This window comes from Varanus komodoensis, unplaced genomic scaffold, assembly GCF_004798865.1.
Source record: "Varanus komodoensis strain SLA01 unplaced genomic scaffold, ASM479886v1 scaffold5, whole genome shotgun sequence".
Lineage (NCBI taxonomy): Eukaryota > Metazoa > Chordata > Lepidosauria > Squamata > Varanidae > Varanus > Varanus komodoensis.
This window is the reverse complement of record NW_025336087.1, coordinates 27805452-27823788: the sequence shown is the minus strand read 5'-3', so window position 1 is coordinate 27823788 and position 18337 is coordinate 27805452. Positions and strand designations below refer to the sequence as shown.

Genomic DNA, 18337 nt, shown 5'->3' with positions numbered 1-18337 from the left:
GCGCTACGTTCTGATTACACAAGTGCGCGAGACTCGACTTATCGTTTGCGGTCAAATTCATCCGATCTCCCCACATCCCCCCTTCGACCCCTTAACAGCCGATGCCGTGTCCCCTTCTACTGAATTTGGTTAATGGTTCTCGCATTTCTTTCGCTGCCTGCGTTTTCACGCGGAATGTAGAGAGCCAGCGCTAGCCGGCCAGGGCATCTCCAACATGACCCTACATCGTATTCCTCGCACAAACGGTCACCTGCAGCATCAAGAAACCACTCCTTGTAATTCAATTACTCTACTCAGGTTCTCACAAGGTGGGGTTGTTGCGAGTGCGGGGGGATCAGTTTGGCATGAGGGGCGGAGCACGTGAAGGAAACGCCCCTTTCCTAGGATCGCAGTCCAATCGGGTTCGAGCGAAGCAAGGAAGAAAAAAACCAATCTGTAAGCAAACAGTCTGCGCTCTGACTGGCTGCTCGAGCAATCCGCCCCCCCCCCCATGCAAGTAAACTGCATGCAAAAAACCCACATGATCACCCAACAGCGCCTTTGCTCCCAGCCAGTCGACTGCACCTCTTTCACACACGCACACACATACATGCGCGCACGCGCGCGGAGCCTTTCAGATCTGTCCTGTCACGCACATACACATGTGGATGTGTATATATTATACATCCCGTGTATGCATCTGTGCAGCTGTCTGTTGCACGCAGACTCCCGCCCCGCTATCCTCTTCGCTTTGCCTGGTCTGCTGCTGTCGGATTTACACGCAAGGAAGAAATCGGTCATTGAAAAAAAGAAAAAAGTGGGCGTGACTATTTTAAAGACCCCCCCCCATAAATTATTTCTTTCTTTTTTCCTCTCCTCCTTCCTTCTCTTGGGCAGTGTTGACTTCTGCTCCTCCAATCCTCGTTGCTTCTAACGATCCCAGTCTGCCAACCGCTGCATTCGAGTTTTATTTCATTTGCTTGCCGGAGCCACGAGAGAGACATTTCTCCGCTCCTTTCTGCCGCCGCCGCCGCCGCCGCTTCAGAAGGTTGAGAGCAGCTGCCTGCCAGGCAAGACCCTGAGGCTCCCTCCGCCTGCCTGCCTTTCTCCTCTTCTAATGTAGTCATCTGCAAGGCGAGCACCTTTTCTTTTCCTCCGCCGCCACCGCCGTCTTTTGCAAAGTTGACGTTTCAGGGACTTGGACCTTCCTTTGCTCCCAGAGCCACTTGGCGAACCTTCACGGAGAGATCGCTGCCGCCTCGCCTGGGGGCTCTCCGGCAGCATCTGCTTTGTACAGAGGAGGCAGCTCCACAGCGAAGCCGCTCGGAGGAGTTTGGGGGCTGTTTCTTCCCCCGGCTTAGGCTTCCCCCTTTCCTCCGCTTCCTCCTCAAGCAATTCGGTTTGATAGCCTCGGATTGCAAACTCCCCTTCTGTTCTCCCCGCCCGCTCGCTCCCTCCCTCCCCTCCCCCACCCACTCCAGATTCTTGCTGCCGCCAGTTCTGGTTCTGCGGATTCCTCTCGCTTGTTCATCCATCACCCAGGAACAGGAAAGACGAGAAGCCTCCCTCAGCGAGCGAGCGAGCGAGCAGGCGGGCGAGGCGCCTCAACTCCGGCTTGAGAGCGCGGGAGGAGCAGGAGACGCGAGAGCGCCCAAAGTGGACTTTTTCTTCCTCTTGAGGATTTCCTGTCAGCTCTGCGCGACCGGCCTCGGAGCGCTCCCTCAGAGCCCTAGCGCCAAAAGGCGGGAAGAAGCAAGCCCCAGAGAGAGGGAGGGAGAAGCCTTTCGGAGGCGAGGCGAGGCGAGGCCAGGACAGCGGAGCCGCCCCTCGGCGGCGCTGGACGGGGGCAGGGCCGGTGTATGTCTCGCCTTGGGCTCGGCACAGGACTCGTCGCCGTGAATGAGCTCCTCCCGCCTCCTCCTCCGCCGTCTGTTGCTGCTGCTACCGCGGGTGCCCGCTTCGGCTCCCAGCTCCCCCTACCGGGGCACGCAGGCTCCATAAGGATCTCTCCTCGCCACAGGCTTTCTTCCGGAGGGGATCTCCTCGTGGCTCTTTGCCTGCCTTGCACTTTTCTCTTTGTGTGTGTCTTGTGACTTGGTGTGGTTTGTCTTTTTTTTCTTACCCCCTTTCACTTTCCTTGGTGTTGTTCTCCTTTGTTGTTGTTGTTGTTGTTCTTGAAGAAAAAAAAAAAGAAAACTCTATCCACCCCTGTGCTGTGTCTTGTTGGCCGGGAGTGATGTTGCACGTGGAGATGTTGACGCTGGTCTTTCTGGTGTTCTGGATGTGCGTCTTCAGCCAGGATCCCAGCTCCAAAACGGTGGCCGATCGCTATGCCGTCTACTGGAACAGCACCAACCCCAGGTAAGACGGAAACCCAATGCAGTACTGAGCTGGACTGAGGTCTGTAGGGCTCTACCCATACCAACATCTTCAGCACCAGCCTCTTACCATGTATGTTTTGCGTAGTTGACGAGGGAACTAGAGCTTTGAGAAGTGGAAGGGTGGAGTGGACTGTCTTCCCCTAGGAAGCACCATCCGATTAAGTTCTTAAAGTATTTGGAATGAGGGCACTTGTTTGGAATAGGGAGCAAACTTTTTGTCTTGTAGCTCTAGCATGGGCAGCATCGTCTTGTACCTTATTTCTCCTCTTCTTTTCTGTATTGCATCAGTCCAGGTGATTTTGTTTATAGTTCCTGCAGAACGCTTCTGTTATCTTTACTAGGCATCTGAAACTTGCAGTAAATTACTCATGCAAGCAATACCTGAAATCATACATCCAGGAAGTGCGTGTGTTTCCTTAGTATCAGGTTTTGTTTTGGGTTTTGGTGGGCAACTAAAAACAAAACAGATTTCTAGTCTGCTTTTACAGTAGTAAAACTTTAAAAAGTTAGTGTGGTGAGAGCTGCAAACTGGCATATGGTGTCATGGCTTATTTCAGAGTGAATTCATCTTTATTTTTTATTTATTTAGATATATTTATAGTCTGTTAAACTGTGATTGTAACAGACCCATGTCACATGTGGCACCTGTTCTGTGTCAGAGTATTTGATGTAATAGAGGAATAGAGTTAGCATTGCTCTCTAGCTTTGCTTCTCCCCATCTGTTTTCCTGGGGTTGAGGGTACATGAATCTCATGTAAGCAGGTTATGCCAGGTTAATTGAGTAAAGATACCTCCAAGTTTTTAGTGTTTCAATGTAGTTAAATGAAGTTTCACATGGAAAAAGGGTGACTCAAACTGTCAGAACAAATTCAAGTGTGATAGTTGTTGATGCTCTCAAAAGCAAAAGGAAATGTTATGTAGACCTTGGATGATGATGATTAAAGGAAAAGCAACCCTTCATGTTCATAAAGTGAGTTCGCATCAGGAACTGGCACTGTGAATGAGAGATTTCCCTAAAAGAGGAGACAGTGCTTATAATACCTAGTAAAACAAGTCCCATATAAGGTTTCTTTTTGGAATTGTGTAAAAGTAGTTTTCTATATGCTTGTTACATTTGCTTTTCAGTAGCAACTGTAAGTGCAAATAAAATCTAAGAAGTCTTGTTTTTCTTTGTCTCTAAATTCTCCCCTTAATATTATATAAAAGAATAATCTTTGGATCAGTAAGTTTGTTTTTAGGGTCTTGATGATTTCTTAGAATTTAAACTACTTTTCAATAGTGGGAAACTAAAATCCTTTCCCAATGATATTCCTGTATAAATAATACACCTGAGTGGTATACAGGCTGTTTTTGGAGGGTGGGGTTAGCATTGTTAAAGTAGATTTAAGTAAGCTTTTCTAAACTTAATGGGCTATTCCAACTAAGTTTGAAGGTATCTTATGTTATCTTTGTGATATGGTCCTGATACGGCTGTTTGGATTGAGATTAGCACATTGATTTTCTTGCAAGTCATGTTTTTTAATCGATCCATGGTGCCTGCCAAAGAACGTTTTACTCTGCATTTGAGGGTAGCTTGAGAATAGATGGTGCCAAAGTTTAAAATTCTTCCTCTTAAGTACCTTAAGTTCAGTAGGCAGCTCAGTTTGTTAGTTTTATGTGTGGCAATTTAAGCAAAATAAACATTAAAGAGAGTTGGAAATAAATAGCATTTTTTCAAGATAATTTTTGGTGATAGTTATTAAAAGTTGTGCTTTTGAACTGTCACCTACTTTCTATCATATCAAAGAGAAAACTGAAGACAAAAAGACTTCAGACATAATCAGGCAACTGTTGTGAAAGGAAAATTCTGGAGGCATATTACACTATGTGTCTTTTTAAGTGTGACAGCCCCGTATTAGAATAATGCAATATGTATTTTTTAAAGTTCATAAAATGATAAACTGAATCCGCCCAATCTGTTGAAAAAGATAGAAATGCTTGCTGCTTTGAATTTGACCAAATGAGTTGCACATGTTGCTATTTTGCTTAAAGCATAGTATTAAATGTTTTGCTTTTCTGCCTGTTGTGGTATTGCTTAAACATGTGATGTAGATATAATACTTCATTATAAATAATCCATGGAACAATGGGGTCAGAACTAAACATTTAAACTGAAAGCTAGAAAGCTTCCATTTAAGTGAGAATTTGGGTGCACAATGCAGTATGTTTGTATGCAGGTTTTAAAACAGCAGAGTAGTAATGAGTTATAGAACTTTATAAAGGTGGAAAATAATTTTTTGCAATCAAGAGTTTAGAAAACTGTGGTCCTTTGTTGAAACTATAAGGCACTATGATAAAGTTATAGCCTTTTTCCTTCTTCCCTTTATTTGTGAATTGAAATATGTATCTTTTATGCATTACAAAGCTTCTAGTACTCTGTGTTGACAATAGGAAACCTTTCTCTAGGTACATAGAAGAACTTAAGAGAAGTTCCATATATTGTAATTCATGGTTCAGGATCAAAATTACTGAGTCAATATTGCTCTTACATTTTTAAAAAGTGCCATCACAGGTGACAAAACACTTTTTAACTAATAAAGTGGACAGTTCTAAATAAAAGCATGATTGATACATATTACTTGAGGAACAAACAAATAATCTTCATTGATCTATATATTCTAAACCTAATTGTGAATGCACTTAATATGGGAGTAGACTGCATTGAACACACTGAGGCTTACTTCCACCTAAATGTGCATAGGATTGTGTTGTAAACTGGTTTATGTGATAATTTCTGAAGTTTAATATGTACTTATAGTAAGCTCAGAATTAATTATACACACACCACCACCACCAGAAAGAATAATTCAAATGAAATAAACTAATAGTATGCTGATTATTAAATGAGTACTTTAAGAATACTTCATTAAGAAAAGTAAATGACCCAATATCTAATACAGAAATAGGTGTGCTTAAAACATACATGTGTGAAAAACTGGTATATGTTTATTCTGAAGTAATATTGGACTGTTACTAGACACAGGCTTTTTAACATGAAAGAGAAGTACACTATGTAAATTAACTTTCTTTTAGTTTCTTTTCAAAGGTAAATTAAGGGCACAATCCTATGTACATTTAGAAAAAAGTTCCGCAGCTCCCAGCATTCCCCGTCACCTGTCCTGACTGGGGAGTGCTGGGTGTTAAAAGCCTTTTTTCTGGCTAAACATGCATAAATTGCACCCTAAATGAACTAAGTATCATGAATTAATTAAAAGCTAGTTACACCAGTAAAATGGTCATAGACTGATATTCTGTGCATCCTAAACTGGTTAGGTGGTTTTCCTAGAGAAGCATTTGACAATTTATCTTAAATCTGTGATGTACATAGTTTTGACACAGTTAAGGACTGTATATGGACTTCAGACTTAATAGTTTTAAAAGTCTTCATCTGTGACAAAAGAATCCAGATTGATAAATTGCATGAAAAACAGCTGAATTCTATCTGGAATTTTTCTACACTGATGGGATAGTTTTGAGAGTTGCAGTATATGCTGGTATGAGGATTATATTTCTGGAGAATCACATTAAACTACCACTTTTTTAGAACTTTATTCTGCAGGATGTTCTGTGTCAGGTGGAAACTTTGATACTGCATATACTATAAAGCTATGTTTTATGAGAATATGTCTCTACTGTCGCTACTCAGATTATGGATAAGGTAGAAAAACAAGTGAACACTTTCTGCTTATTTGAGTAAGGTAAAGTTAAACAAGTATGAAAGCTCAGAATATCTGTATATAAATAAAAGCAAATAATTCAAATATTGGTTTACCACAATGATGCATGGACATACGAATAAAAACATATACTTTTAAATCAGTGCCATATTAGTATAAAATAGCAAATGTGTGGTAGAATCTTGTGTATGTTTAATCACTTTTGTCTTAGGTGCACTAACGTTGCTCACTGCAACAAGACTGATGTTCAAAATGCTGTTCCTCTTTAAGTTTTGTTGCAATAAAGAGGCCTAGTGCTAATTGCAAAGCTTTGCAAAGATTCAAGTCTTCTAAAATTAATAGGACTTAAGCGCATGCTTAACTTGAAGCTTGGACTTAATTCCTTCATTAGGCACTTAAAATAGGTTAGCTTTAGGAGTGGCTGTAGTTGATGGGAATTTGTAGCTTCCTATAAGTTTGTTATATGTTCAGAAGTGTTAGGTTCTTTAGAACTTGAGGTCACTTGTTCCAGTCATTTCCTCTGGGCCCTTCTTTGTTCTATTAAGTTTGGACAGACATGATGCTTGTGGTTTTATTTTTGAAATCTTGCCTTGCTTCTGGATATATCTATAAAATGCTTACAAGACAATGCAAAACTCTAGAGATAAATACGGAGGCATCACTTTTTATAGTTATATATTATGAATATTTACTCAGGTCCTATTATATACAAAGGGACTTGCTCTCTTGTGGTTTAAAGATTGCAGCCTCTTTATGTGAAGTAAATGTGCGAACTTATATTGTTAGTTTCTTAGAAATGTCTGTTTTAAGGGGTATTACGATACCCATTTATGTTTTATGGTAGTTTTCATAGTTATTTTTAGAAGAGACAAATCTCCAGACCAATGAATTTATAATGATCAAAAGTATAGTGGAAGCATCTTCCCTATCTCATTCCATGTAGCTTTAACTGATCTTAATAGGTTTTGCTCTGAACCTTGTGACTATTTTGAAATGGACTCACCACACAGTTTAGATTTTAGCTTGAAAATCTATTCAGTTAAGTTGCAGCTGTATAAGCCTGTATAAGTTGGCAGTGGCCAGAGGATTAAAGAAAAAGAAACTTCATGACCCTCTTGCCATAGCAATGGTATCCTTTGCTGTTAATGGAGATACCTCAGTGTGTAGGACCCAATGGCCTAATCTACTCTTAGGGAAAGACAGATAAAGATGCTCCTTACTATCTCTCTCTCCCTTTGACACATGAACTCTGAGATCTTCCACCTACGTACGGGATAAAAAATGAATGAATACAGTGAATCTGTCAGTCATCCTGGCCTCTCCGCATTTGGTGATTTGAAGATGAGATACATGTATATTTGAGTGGTGCAGTGACAAAAGTGGTGTTGGAAGACATGATGAATCAAACCATAAAAGGAAGGATAATATTTTTATGTTAAGTTGGCAAAATATTCTTGAAGGTTAAGACCCATGTCTTTATAACATCCATTAACATGGGCATAAAATACTTTTTTCATTTGTGTAGAAAGTAACATTAAAAATTGACAATTAAAAAAGATAAGTAGTTACAATCCAGTCATTTTCATAGGTTTTCTCCCCAGTGGGAAGGTTTAGCTTCTACTTGATTCTTTCCCATTGTAATCAACAAGATCTGAGTACTCAGATCTGGCTGTCTCATGCCTTATGTTTATAAAGTGAGCTTTTTTGTTGGAAGTTATCTGCTCATTATTTTACATTTTGTTTTCATCCTTGCCTAAAGTTTATGAAACTGTAGGTTTCTGTTACTTTTTTTTTAAAAAGGTGTAGTGTAAAGTGCACACTATAAAATGCTAAAACATTGCAAGTAATTTTCTTTCTTTAAAAAAACAAATGCAATAATAGATGCGATAACCAAAAGATACCACCTCTTAGAGGTACCTGTAAGCTGAATTATCTTATTGTCTAGTCGCATGCTTTCTTTTGATTAGGTTGTATTAAATTATCAAACAGATTCCTATTTTAAACAAGTAATTCACCAACTCTTGAAAGTGTTTTAGCCATTTTTTCAGCAGTTTAGAATGATATATAGACTTTTGAAAACGAATTTCTTCTGTATACATTTCTCTTCCATTTATGTTTAAATATTTAGTCATTCGGTCATTAAATGTTGAGTTTATAAGAAAAATGTTTTAAAAACTCCTTTCTAGTGCTATTACTGCTATTGAGATACAACACAGTTATAATATTCATTAGCATGTATATATGGAACAATTCAATATTTTACACTGTTGGTTTTTCAACACTTTAACAGTATTCTATGTGCTTTGTATACATAGAAAAAAAATCAACTAGACATGGACCATGATGTCAAATGTTACATATGCGTGTTCATATTTTTTTCTAAAACCCCAAAAGGTTCTACTGTCCTCAACAATAGGATACAATCATTAGTAAAGGCACTGTTTGAAAATGAAGAAACAATTATCATCTTTACATTGACTGATATTGCATTGATAATACAGATTTAAATATGATATTTTAATGTTGCTGAGGCGTACCTTTATTATAAACTGATTGAAATGCACCATAGAATCTTTGCCTTTCAGTTCAAAGGGAGATAAAATTGAGACTTAGTGTAATCTTTTTCTTAAATCTTGCTGAAAAATGCAGAAGTCTCAATTTAAAATAAAAACCCGCTAGTTTTATTTCTTCTGACTAAATAGCCTCTGCTCTTACTAAAATGGGAACAAAATACAATGAAGTAAATACGTGTTAGGAAATAAGATCTTAAACACTATGAAGCAAACTATTAAAAAACCATTATTAAAACTATATATTGGTATGCCGCGCTTCAGTGGGTGGTGTATATTCGGTGAATCTGCAGTTTCGTTCCATCAAATATCTCTATACAAATTCCAGAGTTAAAAACAGTGATTGGGGATTACTTTCTAAGAACTGTTCAGAGAGGATATTCTGCAAGCATGTGCCTACAGTTTTCTCCATCCAATTCCACTTGAAGAAGTTTGAGGAGACAAAGGAGCAGGGCCTTTTATAAAGCAAAAATCATGGAAGCTAATTGAGCAGTAACTTTGTGTTCCCTCATAATATTTTTGTTTGTTTAGCTGTTAATATAAGTCCAGATAATAGGAACAACTAATTGAGAAACTAATATACGTATTCCACCAACTTGTATGTACATTTGTGTGTGCACACCCATACTTAATGCTGTGAACTGAATTAATACAAAGCTAGTCCTATTTATAAGGCTACGATTTACCTTTTTACTTGATTTCAATTCACATAGAGATCTTTTGAAAACCTATGTTTTGGTTAAATGTATTACATTCAGCCCACGTGAATAGCAAAATGAGGATTCAAAAAGTATGGGAACATATTCTTTTTATATTTAACATCGTATCCTAAATTACAGGATATTAGGTGTGCAGTGTCTCTTTTTCATTGAGTTTTTTAATGCAATTGTTTACTAACAGTTGCAATTCTGCAATGTAGCTTTCCCACAATATTTTTAACGTAAAGATGTCTTTTTATATTTAATAACTTGTCTTCATTATATACCATCACTCTGATTTTATACATTATTTTGCTTTATATTGGAGTATTTCTCCAGGATTTGCACATTTAATTCCATGTTTATCTTTCCCAGTATAAATGAAACAACATTCTTTTTTCATATGAAGAGTGATAAAATACCAGAATTTGCAGATAATTAACGTTTCTACTAAAGTTCTGAGTAATCTTGCTATCTGTATTTGCACAGTTTGATTACATAGAACAAGTAGTATTTAAGAAATTTAGTAGCACACAGTCCAATCAAGATTTTGGCTTTCAGTTGTCTAACATTTTGATTAGAGAGGGTGCTTTGGCTTGTTTTCTGCTCATTACTATCACTGTGTCTTAAACCAGTCAATATTGGCTTATTTCTTTAGTGTCAAAGGAACAGCAAATAAAAAGTAATAGCCTGCTAACCACAAAATATGAGTTTATGCAATTGATTTCAAGTTTTCTCACTCCAGATTGTCTTTCTCATATACATAAGTTATAATTCATGAACAATGAGCAAAAATAGGCTTTAGTTCAAAAATGTATGAAATGGCCCTCAGAAATTATCTTGAATAATAAGGTATTATGACTACTACATCTGGATTAGAACTAACTTAATATAGTCATTTGGATCCCTGGCTCCTGTGAGTGGAGCTCCAGTCATATGATCCTTTCACAGGAGAGGGAGGCAGGCAGACATTTTTTACCCTTTTACTCCTGAAAAGCTACTCTGAAGAGTTGGGTGATGATAGGCCACAGGGGGAAGGAGGAAATGGCAAGAATTCTCTTCCCTAATGGGGATTTCCAATTGATCTAGGAGCTTTTTGTTTTTGGAAAGGAAACACAGGGTTATCATTCTAAGAATTGTCAAAAGTATAAAAATCTATACCAAGGGTATAGTGCATAATCAATTAGCTTGTTCAAATTCTGGTAGTGCATATATTCCCCCCCCCCTCCATTGTTATATATGTAGAAGCATGCAACAGTGTTCTTGTTTTAGTTTCTTGTTCCAAGCTTCTAAGATGTTCTTGTGACTTTCATGCCTATGGCAAGTTTTGTTAGTACAATGCTTGCAAATGACAATATTTTAGCATGAAAATATAGCAAAAGAAGTAATTCTTATTTTGTAAGAAAAGTAACCAGTATTTTAAAATGAATCACTTTTGTGAGCATTATGGTTAACTCTGAAGGCTGTTAAGGTCATCCATGAGATAACATTAGATGTATTCTCACAGAATGAATAGGAGTATCTGAAAATGCTTTATTAGTTTCACATTTGGCTCAATAAAAAGCTGTACATACACTGAAATGGTAGAAACATTAAGACATATTTAACAAGTGAGTTTAACAGGGAAGGATCTTTCATGGTAGGCAATATAAAGATACTGAAATGTAAAAGAAATGCCCTTCTGATGCATAAGCACAATTATGTCCATTGCATTGGCACATAAAATGCCTTAAGCTACTGGAATGACGCATTGCATTTTTGATGTTACTGATATTAAGGATGGTTAACTGTGAAACCCATTAATGATTTTATAGCTATCTGCAAACTTTGTGAACAACAACACAACTTATTTTTAAAGTTATAAATCCACTAGTAAGGATTTATAGTAAGGAATTATGTTCGGTGTATCCAGGGGAACTGTAAACTGCTGCATGGATTTTCTCTCTTGGGTTAGGATTCAGTGGGGTCATTCTTCATTGATACCCTTTGTGTAGAATAGCTTAATTAATGTGGTGGGGAAAGTGGGAGCATAAAACTCATGTAAGGAAAATGTTTCTGCTGTTATGGCTAGTTTCATTAGAGAAAACTAGTTTTTGAACAAAAACAATATTTTTATAAACGGTGCCCTCTCTTTTGTTTGTATATGAGCACTTTTCCCTCATTGCTTCTATTATTCATAGTAAAGTCATCCAAACAGAGAGCTTAGAAAACCTTTGGTATTCTATGTATTGGAACAACCTACTTCATTTATTTACTCTTGTTGGTTCAATACATTTACATCATTTTGCCATTCTTTAGAAGCTTGGCTTATTAAAAATTAGTGATCCATCACTAAGAGGGGTACAGTACAAGTACTGGTGCTCCTGACAGTGTTTTTGTGCCAAGCAACAGGAAATAATAGGGATACAAGAGCTGCCAAAAGTGTGTTTCCCAATTACTAATTAGGCAAAAAAGTATCTCAACAACCAGAGGAACTGCTATGGCAGACAGAGACAGTGTCTCTGAAATATTGAATACATATATTGAAAGGAAAACCAAAGGGATATGGTATCCCAACAGTAGTTAACACAGTTTATGGGGCTTTATTTCCAATCTGTTGATTTTGAAATGTAGAATGCTCTTGGGGGTGGTAGAAGAATGGTTATCTTGCTGATCTTATCAACAAGTACTTGAATGTTTTAACAAGCACCAACTTTAGCAAGGATGTAGGGGAAAGGAATATAGTTTACCTACCCCAATTATTTGGGCAATGGTCCATGAAAGTAAAACAAGATTTTCTATTTATATTATTTATATATATATATTTCTTGTGTCCAAGACTGCCAGTCACTCCTGACATAAACTCCATCATGGCCACGATATTTGTAGTTAAACCATTTTCCATAACATGTACAGTGAGAAAGGCAAGGGGGCTTTGGCAGAGCTATATCTGTCATGGGAACAATAAAAATTGCATATTGTGCTACCATAACTTTTATTATTGTATTTAGGAAAATATCACTGTAGAATGCACAGTGTACTACAGATAACATTTGACTGGATGAACAAAATTATATTGAAAAAAGGTTACTACCTAGTTTATAATTCTTTGGTGTAACCTTAAATCACTGTTCAGTCATATTACATCCCCCCATTCTCTTTTATATGATTTATTGCAGAAATCTTGACAGTAAGCACCATTGAATTCAGTGAAACTTTCTTTTTCAGCTGCATACCAATTTTTTTCTTAGTTGATACCATTTGGCAAAGGAGGTGGGAAGCCTTACAAAGAATACAGTGTGCAGGAAAGAGTGGCTTATCTTTTTCCTTCCTAGTGTAAATGGACCCTGGAACAGCTAAAAAGTCTAGTTTGGACCTAAGTAACATTCACAGGATTGAACCATAAACTTTTTTGTAAAATTGTAAAGAGGACTTTTTAAATGTGATTTAAACCCTTTGTGTAAAGTTGCGGCATGCGTCCTAGAAATATAGAGCACAGTTCAGTCATGTTAGGTGTGTAAAAATTGAACTTCACACAAAATTGCTTATTTCTCATCTATTTGAATAGGATATAGAAAGAATATCAGGTCCACATTTATTGCTCATCATGTTCCTTTACAGGTTCTTTTACAATGCCAACTTTAAAGGTTAGAACCTTTAAGACATGAAGGCTGTAATCCTGTATCTACCTACCTGAGAATACACAATATTAAATGTTCTGGGATTTGCATTTGAATAGACTTACACAGGATTTCTCTAAGGTGTGTGCAAATGCTCCTTTGTGCATATGTGGGAAGGCAATTGATCTTTTTTAAAATTTCAGCTACAGCCACTTGCTCACTATCAAATACCAATCCAGATGATTACAAACCTTCTGAATGTGTATATGTATAATCTCTTTCTCTCTGTCAGAGCTCATACAAGTGGCTGTAGTAGGAAAAATGGTAAGAAAATCTTATGTCCTTATTTCGTAGTTCACCTATTGAAGAATGAATCATATTTTTGTGCTTGAATACCATTTTTAAAAGATAAAGTGCAACCCTGCACACATTTAAGCAAGAGTAGCTGCACTGAATTCAGTATTTTATTGTATTCTATGTATGTTTCTATGCTGTTGCAGCATTTGTAAACTGTCCAGAGAACCTCCAGGTTATGGGGCGGCATAGAAATGGAATGAAATGAATAAATAAATAATATTTAGTTTCAGCTTAGACTTTTAACTAATTCTATACTACCTAAATTGTATAGAAATAACTCCAGACATTGCTTCCATATAAGTCAGTGAGACTTTTCCTTTCCATTCCAGTTTGCTTAGTTTGTGGACAGTTATTTCTTTAGATTAGGTGACTTCTCAAGGGTCAAATGGTGTTATCTTTAAATTATAGCATATCTTTAATATGCGGCTATGTCTGTTTTTTCCTTACTAAAAAGTAAGAGTGGGATAACAAATGTAGGACCCTACTTTGATGGGAAGGGGCTTTAATAGTTACCTTCCAGTGCGCTCCCAGTTCTGCAGTTTTCATAGGAAAAAGGATCAAGTTGAAGTGAATGCTTTCTTCCTACTCAAACAGTGGGAGAGAGAGAGGGAAGGGGGAGAGAGAGTGCCTGTGTGTCCACTTGTGCGTGCGCTCTCATATTCAGGATTTGAACCAGAGCAAGGAGCAAATAGGACCCCCAGTCTTACTTTTGAGTAAGAGAAAAGAACAGATGTAGCTGCATGCTGCATGTTAAAAGTAATATGCAATTTAACCTTAAGATAACTGAGCCACATGATAAGTACATGATGTACTCTTGACAAGTAAATGCTACTTATCTCACTAATACAGTTATTTACATACTTTCTGGTCTTAGAGTTCATACACTAGAATGCTATGCCAAATATCTGAGTGAAGGTAATTTTTAGCCACATCTTACTTCAACTGAATAATTGTGTCTTTTCTAAAGCACAATTTGTTTTTCATGGGGAGGCAGCATAGGGGATTCTTCTGTAGAATATTTTTAAGAAGAATTAATTTTTGATGGATTACTAGACAGATTTCATAACAAGGCCAGGAATTCTTTTCGCCAAGTGCATTGTAGTAAATGCATCAAACATTCTCACTGACTAGGCATGTGTAGCGTCTCAGTGTTTCCTCTTAAGCTACCAGAAATTCCATTATTGGAAGGAAGCAAACGATGATATAAGTCAAAGCAAAACATGTCGGTATTGTGTTAATAGAGATCATATGAAGTACGCATATAACTACTGTTTAGTTCCAGCGTAGATTGGATAGTAAAGAATTGTACATGGTGCTAGTTAATAAAATCAAAATTAGTAGATTGGAAGTTCTGTATTTTTCCCTTCTTATCAAGCTTTATTTTCAGAATGGAGGCCAACGTTAAGAATTTTGCTTTCAGATTGAAGTATAAATAATTTTAAGAATACTTTTTTCCCATAGAGAGCCTTAACTCATTACATTAGTCCAGCGCATTCTTTTTAATAGCATTACATGAAGAAACATTTTTTTTCTTTTCCAGGTTTGCAACAGAATGAACTATTATTGTTCCTAGTATGTTATTGTTCACAGTAATGTGGTATTATAGCCATTTATTTATTTTTTAATATTAGTTTCCATGGCCTTTAAAGAAGGATCCATTTGGAAAAATTAACAAGCACGTGTTTTTCACGGAACAGTTTAGAGCTAATAAAAATTTATTGTTCTAGTGGTGTTTTAGATGCAGATTTTAGTAAAACTTATGTGGCTAACTCAGTCCATTGTGGGCCGTAGACAGTGAAGCCATGCCCATTAAATCTTTTCTAGTACATTCTTTACCCTTTCAGTCTTAAATTGGTTATCCCATATTCCCATTCCAAAAGAAGAGTAAAACAAACAATACAAATTGCTTTAAATACACTAGAAACAGGGAACTTATCTGAGAAGTCAGATCTTCTGTTAAAGAGAGGAAGAAGAATCATGGGATAATGTTGCAAAGAATCACAACAGATCTTTTGCACCTGCAATTGCTGCGGTAAATGCACTTGCTTCTGAATCACTATTTTGGGAGGGATTTTTTTTTTAAAAAAAAAACAAGTTTCCTATATATATGCATTTGACAGCAAGGATCATTGAATTCTCTCTCTCACTGTGTGTGTGTGTGTGTGTTTTGAGAAGAAGGGAATATTTTCATGCCCTGATACGGATTTTCTGGAAGCATATAGTTAGCCATTATTAGCAAGAGAATGGCTAACTAGATGGCCCCTTAGTCTAATTTACCCATATTTTTCTTACCAGGCAAATCTTGCAATTGTCAGTGTAACTCTTCAGGAATAAAGGTATTTGCAAAAGACATCTGTAACATGCGGACAAAGTAGGAAAGTTGCTTTTGCTATGGAAGAGCTATCCCAGCTGTCTGACTAGTACCCATGGTGGAGGACAAGGCCATATGCCCAATCCTCATAGCAAGTTCTCTACTAAATAGGCTACAGTTGTTAACTCTTTTAAAATCCTTTTGATATTGCTGTGGGTCGTGTAGGCAAGGAATGCCTTATGATAAACTAGAGCTATAGGGAAGTCAGGCAAATATTTGGTTGCATTTCCCTAGTGATTCGATAGCTACATATTCTGCAACGGTATTTTCCACATGCTTTATTAGCTTCCTGTTTCACCTCAGCCACAGTTGTTTATTGGGAATGGGTATACATCACTATATTTTTTAGAAACCGGGGTTTGTTTGTTTTTTTACAATGATTTGTGGTATTTAAAAATGATTTTTTGGTTATACAAAACTTAATTTCTTAAAATTGATTTGCTATTTTAGAAATCTAGATTTTCAGAAATAGTTTGAAAATCTTATTGCAGCTGAGTTTTTGCTATATCAGCTAATGCATCATGAGGAAAAAAATTCCTATGAAATTTTTCATTTTCTGACTATATTATATGAAATAACCTTTAGAATAAATGCAAAAATGTTAGGCTGTTGCTGTTTCAAATGGTAGGCCAAAATATCTACCAGTGGAATGAAATGGTGAGAGTGTTGGTCTGGGACATGAGAGATGCTGGTTTGAATCTCCCCTTAACCATAAAGTCTACTGGCTGTCTTTGAGCCAGTTAGAAAACTCTCATCATAACCTATTTCACCGTGTCCTTATGAAGAGGAAGTGGATAAAAGGAAAAGGACCACATCAACTGCCTTGGATTCCTTGCAAGAGGAAAAAGGTGGGATGTGAATGTAATAACAATAAAGAAACTCATACCAAATGAAAGTGAGATTTGAATAATTATATCCCGCAGTGGAATTGCAGCATGAACCTTTACATAGGAACCCCTCTTAAATCCTTAATAGTACTTGGAAGAGTGTTTATCCTCAAGTGTTTACACTATAAGCCATATGTGTATGGTAGTATATCTTTAGCATGCATTTCCCAGAACTCTTGCCACTGAAAACTAGCTCATAAATGGTTACATGGGCTACAAAATTTATGAATGGGACGTTACTGATTGTCATTTTGAGCATGAATATTATGGCTAGAAGGGCATTTTCTATCCAGTGTCTGTCCAGTCCATTATGATGAGAAAATGAGCTCTTGTTGTGCCCCCAAATGGTATGGCTCTATTAGGTGAAGCTAACACTTGAATTATCTTTATTTGATGCAGAATCTATCTGAAGGTTGACAGTCGTACAACACAGGGATACTGAGAACAATAAAGAAACATAGTTTCACCAGCTCCAACTTCTTATGGAAGGTTGCCCTTTGTACCTTCAAGAGTATGTGAAACTGCAGAGAAAGTAAAGAAAAGCACAGCCCCTTCCCAAAATAAAGTGGGGTACAGAAAAGTGATATAATTATATTGACCAATAAGCAGTGCAGTGCTTATGGCTCCATTGATTTTCTTTTCTACCAATTGTCAAGCGTCTGTCACCACATGGATGGTGGTTTTGGGCAACTCCAAGCACATTTGTAAGTAGAGCTGCCTTACATGATTGAACAGTTAAATTGGACTCATTATGGTTTAAGTTGTAACTAAATAATTGTTTACACTATCATCCATTTGGACTTTGTAATCAGGTAGAAATGACAAAATTGTTTGTGCTATGAGCACACTTGGGAGTGGTTAGAAATTTTTGCAGATTTGAGCATACAAATTGTTACATGAAAAATAGATAATTGATGAAAAGTAAACTTACATGATACAGCTTGTCAGAATTAAAATTCAGAGCATTAATTAGTTTAGAAAGTAGTTAGGCAATCCTGGCAGCGCTTGCTTCTCAGGTTGGTTTTCAGTGTATTGCTTTACATAGCCAAAATTCAGTAGGGATATTGTCTAATTTAGTCTATGTAGAAAATTATCTTTCTAGATAGAGTTATTTTAAGTGAATTTTGCTCAGTGCAGTGGTCCAAGATGTGATTTCCTCTTTGCTAGGTTAGCTAATTAAAGTTAAAGTAAAATATGTTCCCTAATTATAATTAACTGTGAAACTTTAATTTGGTTTTTTTGTTCTGCAACTATAAACCTTTGCTTATTTCACCTTGCAACTTCCTTAGTACTCCTTTGTACTGTTCCATATACTTTATTGTTTTCATGAAAATATAGGTTTGGCTGTATACTGAGTCATCATTGTTTCTTCTTCCCCTTAACTAAAATCTGGTAACCTCTTTGGAATACACTAGTAAGTTCTGATTGGAGGGTTATCTGTAATACAGCAGATCTGAATGATAGTAAATATTGACAGACTTTTGAGCTGAGTACTTTTTAAAGCTACCCTGATGATTTGAAAAGCTCTTATTGTTCCTTCTTAGTCAGAACTCCATAGCCAAGGCTAAAGTATGCATGTGTTAGGAAAACAGACGTGTGTGCGTGCATGCGTGCCTGCATATGGACATTAAACAAAGAACACATCTGAACTCCAAACTGCTCATCAAAGGAGAAGAATGGGGCGCCTACAACAAAAGGGCAAGAATGTATTTAGGGTACTGAAAGCTTTGAGGAATACCATGCCAAAGAAAATGGTAACCACCCTTCCTGCCAAAAAGA

General features: G+C 37.2%; 1 protein-coding gene across 3 annotated transcripts in view; it reads left to right on the top strand.

The window, feature by feature from the left end:
- Positions 1–1841: 1841 nt before the first annotated feature.
- EFNA5 (ephrin A5) overlaps positions 1842–18337 on the top strand; it is a 267301-nt gene continuing 250805 nt past the window's right edge. Inside the window, exon 1 of one of the 3 annotated variants that reach the window (XR_006416240.1) lies at positions 1842–2340. Coding sequence is in view for 2 of the 3 variants with exons in the window: in XM_044445838.1 (XP_044301773.1) it covers positions 2216–2340 (125 nt within the window). In the remaining variant the exon portion in view is untranslated. The remainder of the gene's footprint in view (positions 2341–18337) is intronic. The other 2 variants (XM_044445838.1, XM_044445837.1) reach the window with 2 other exon arrangements.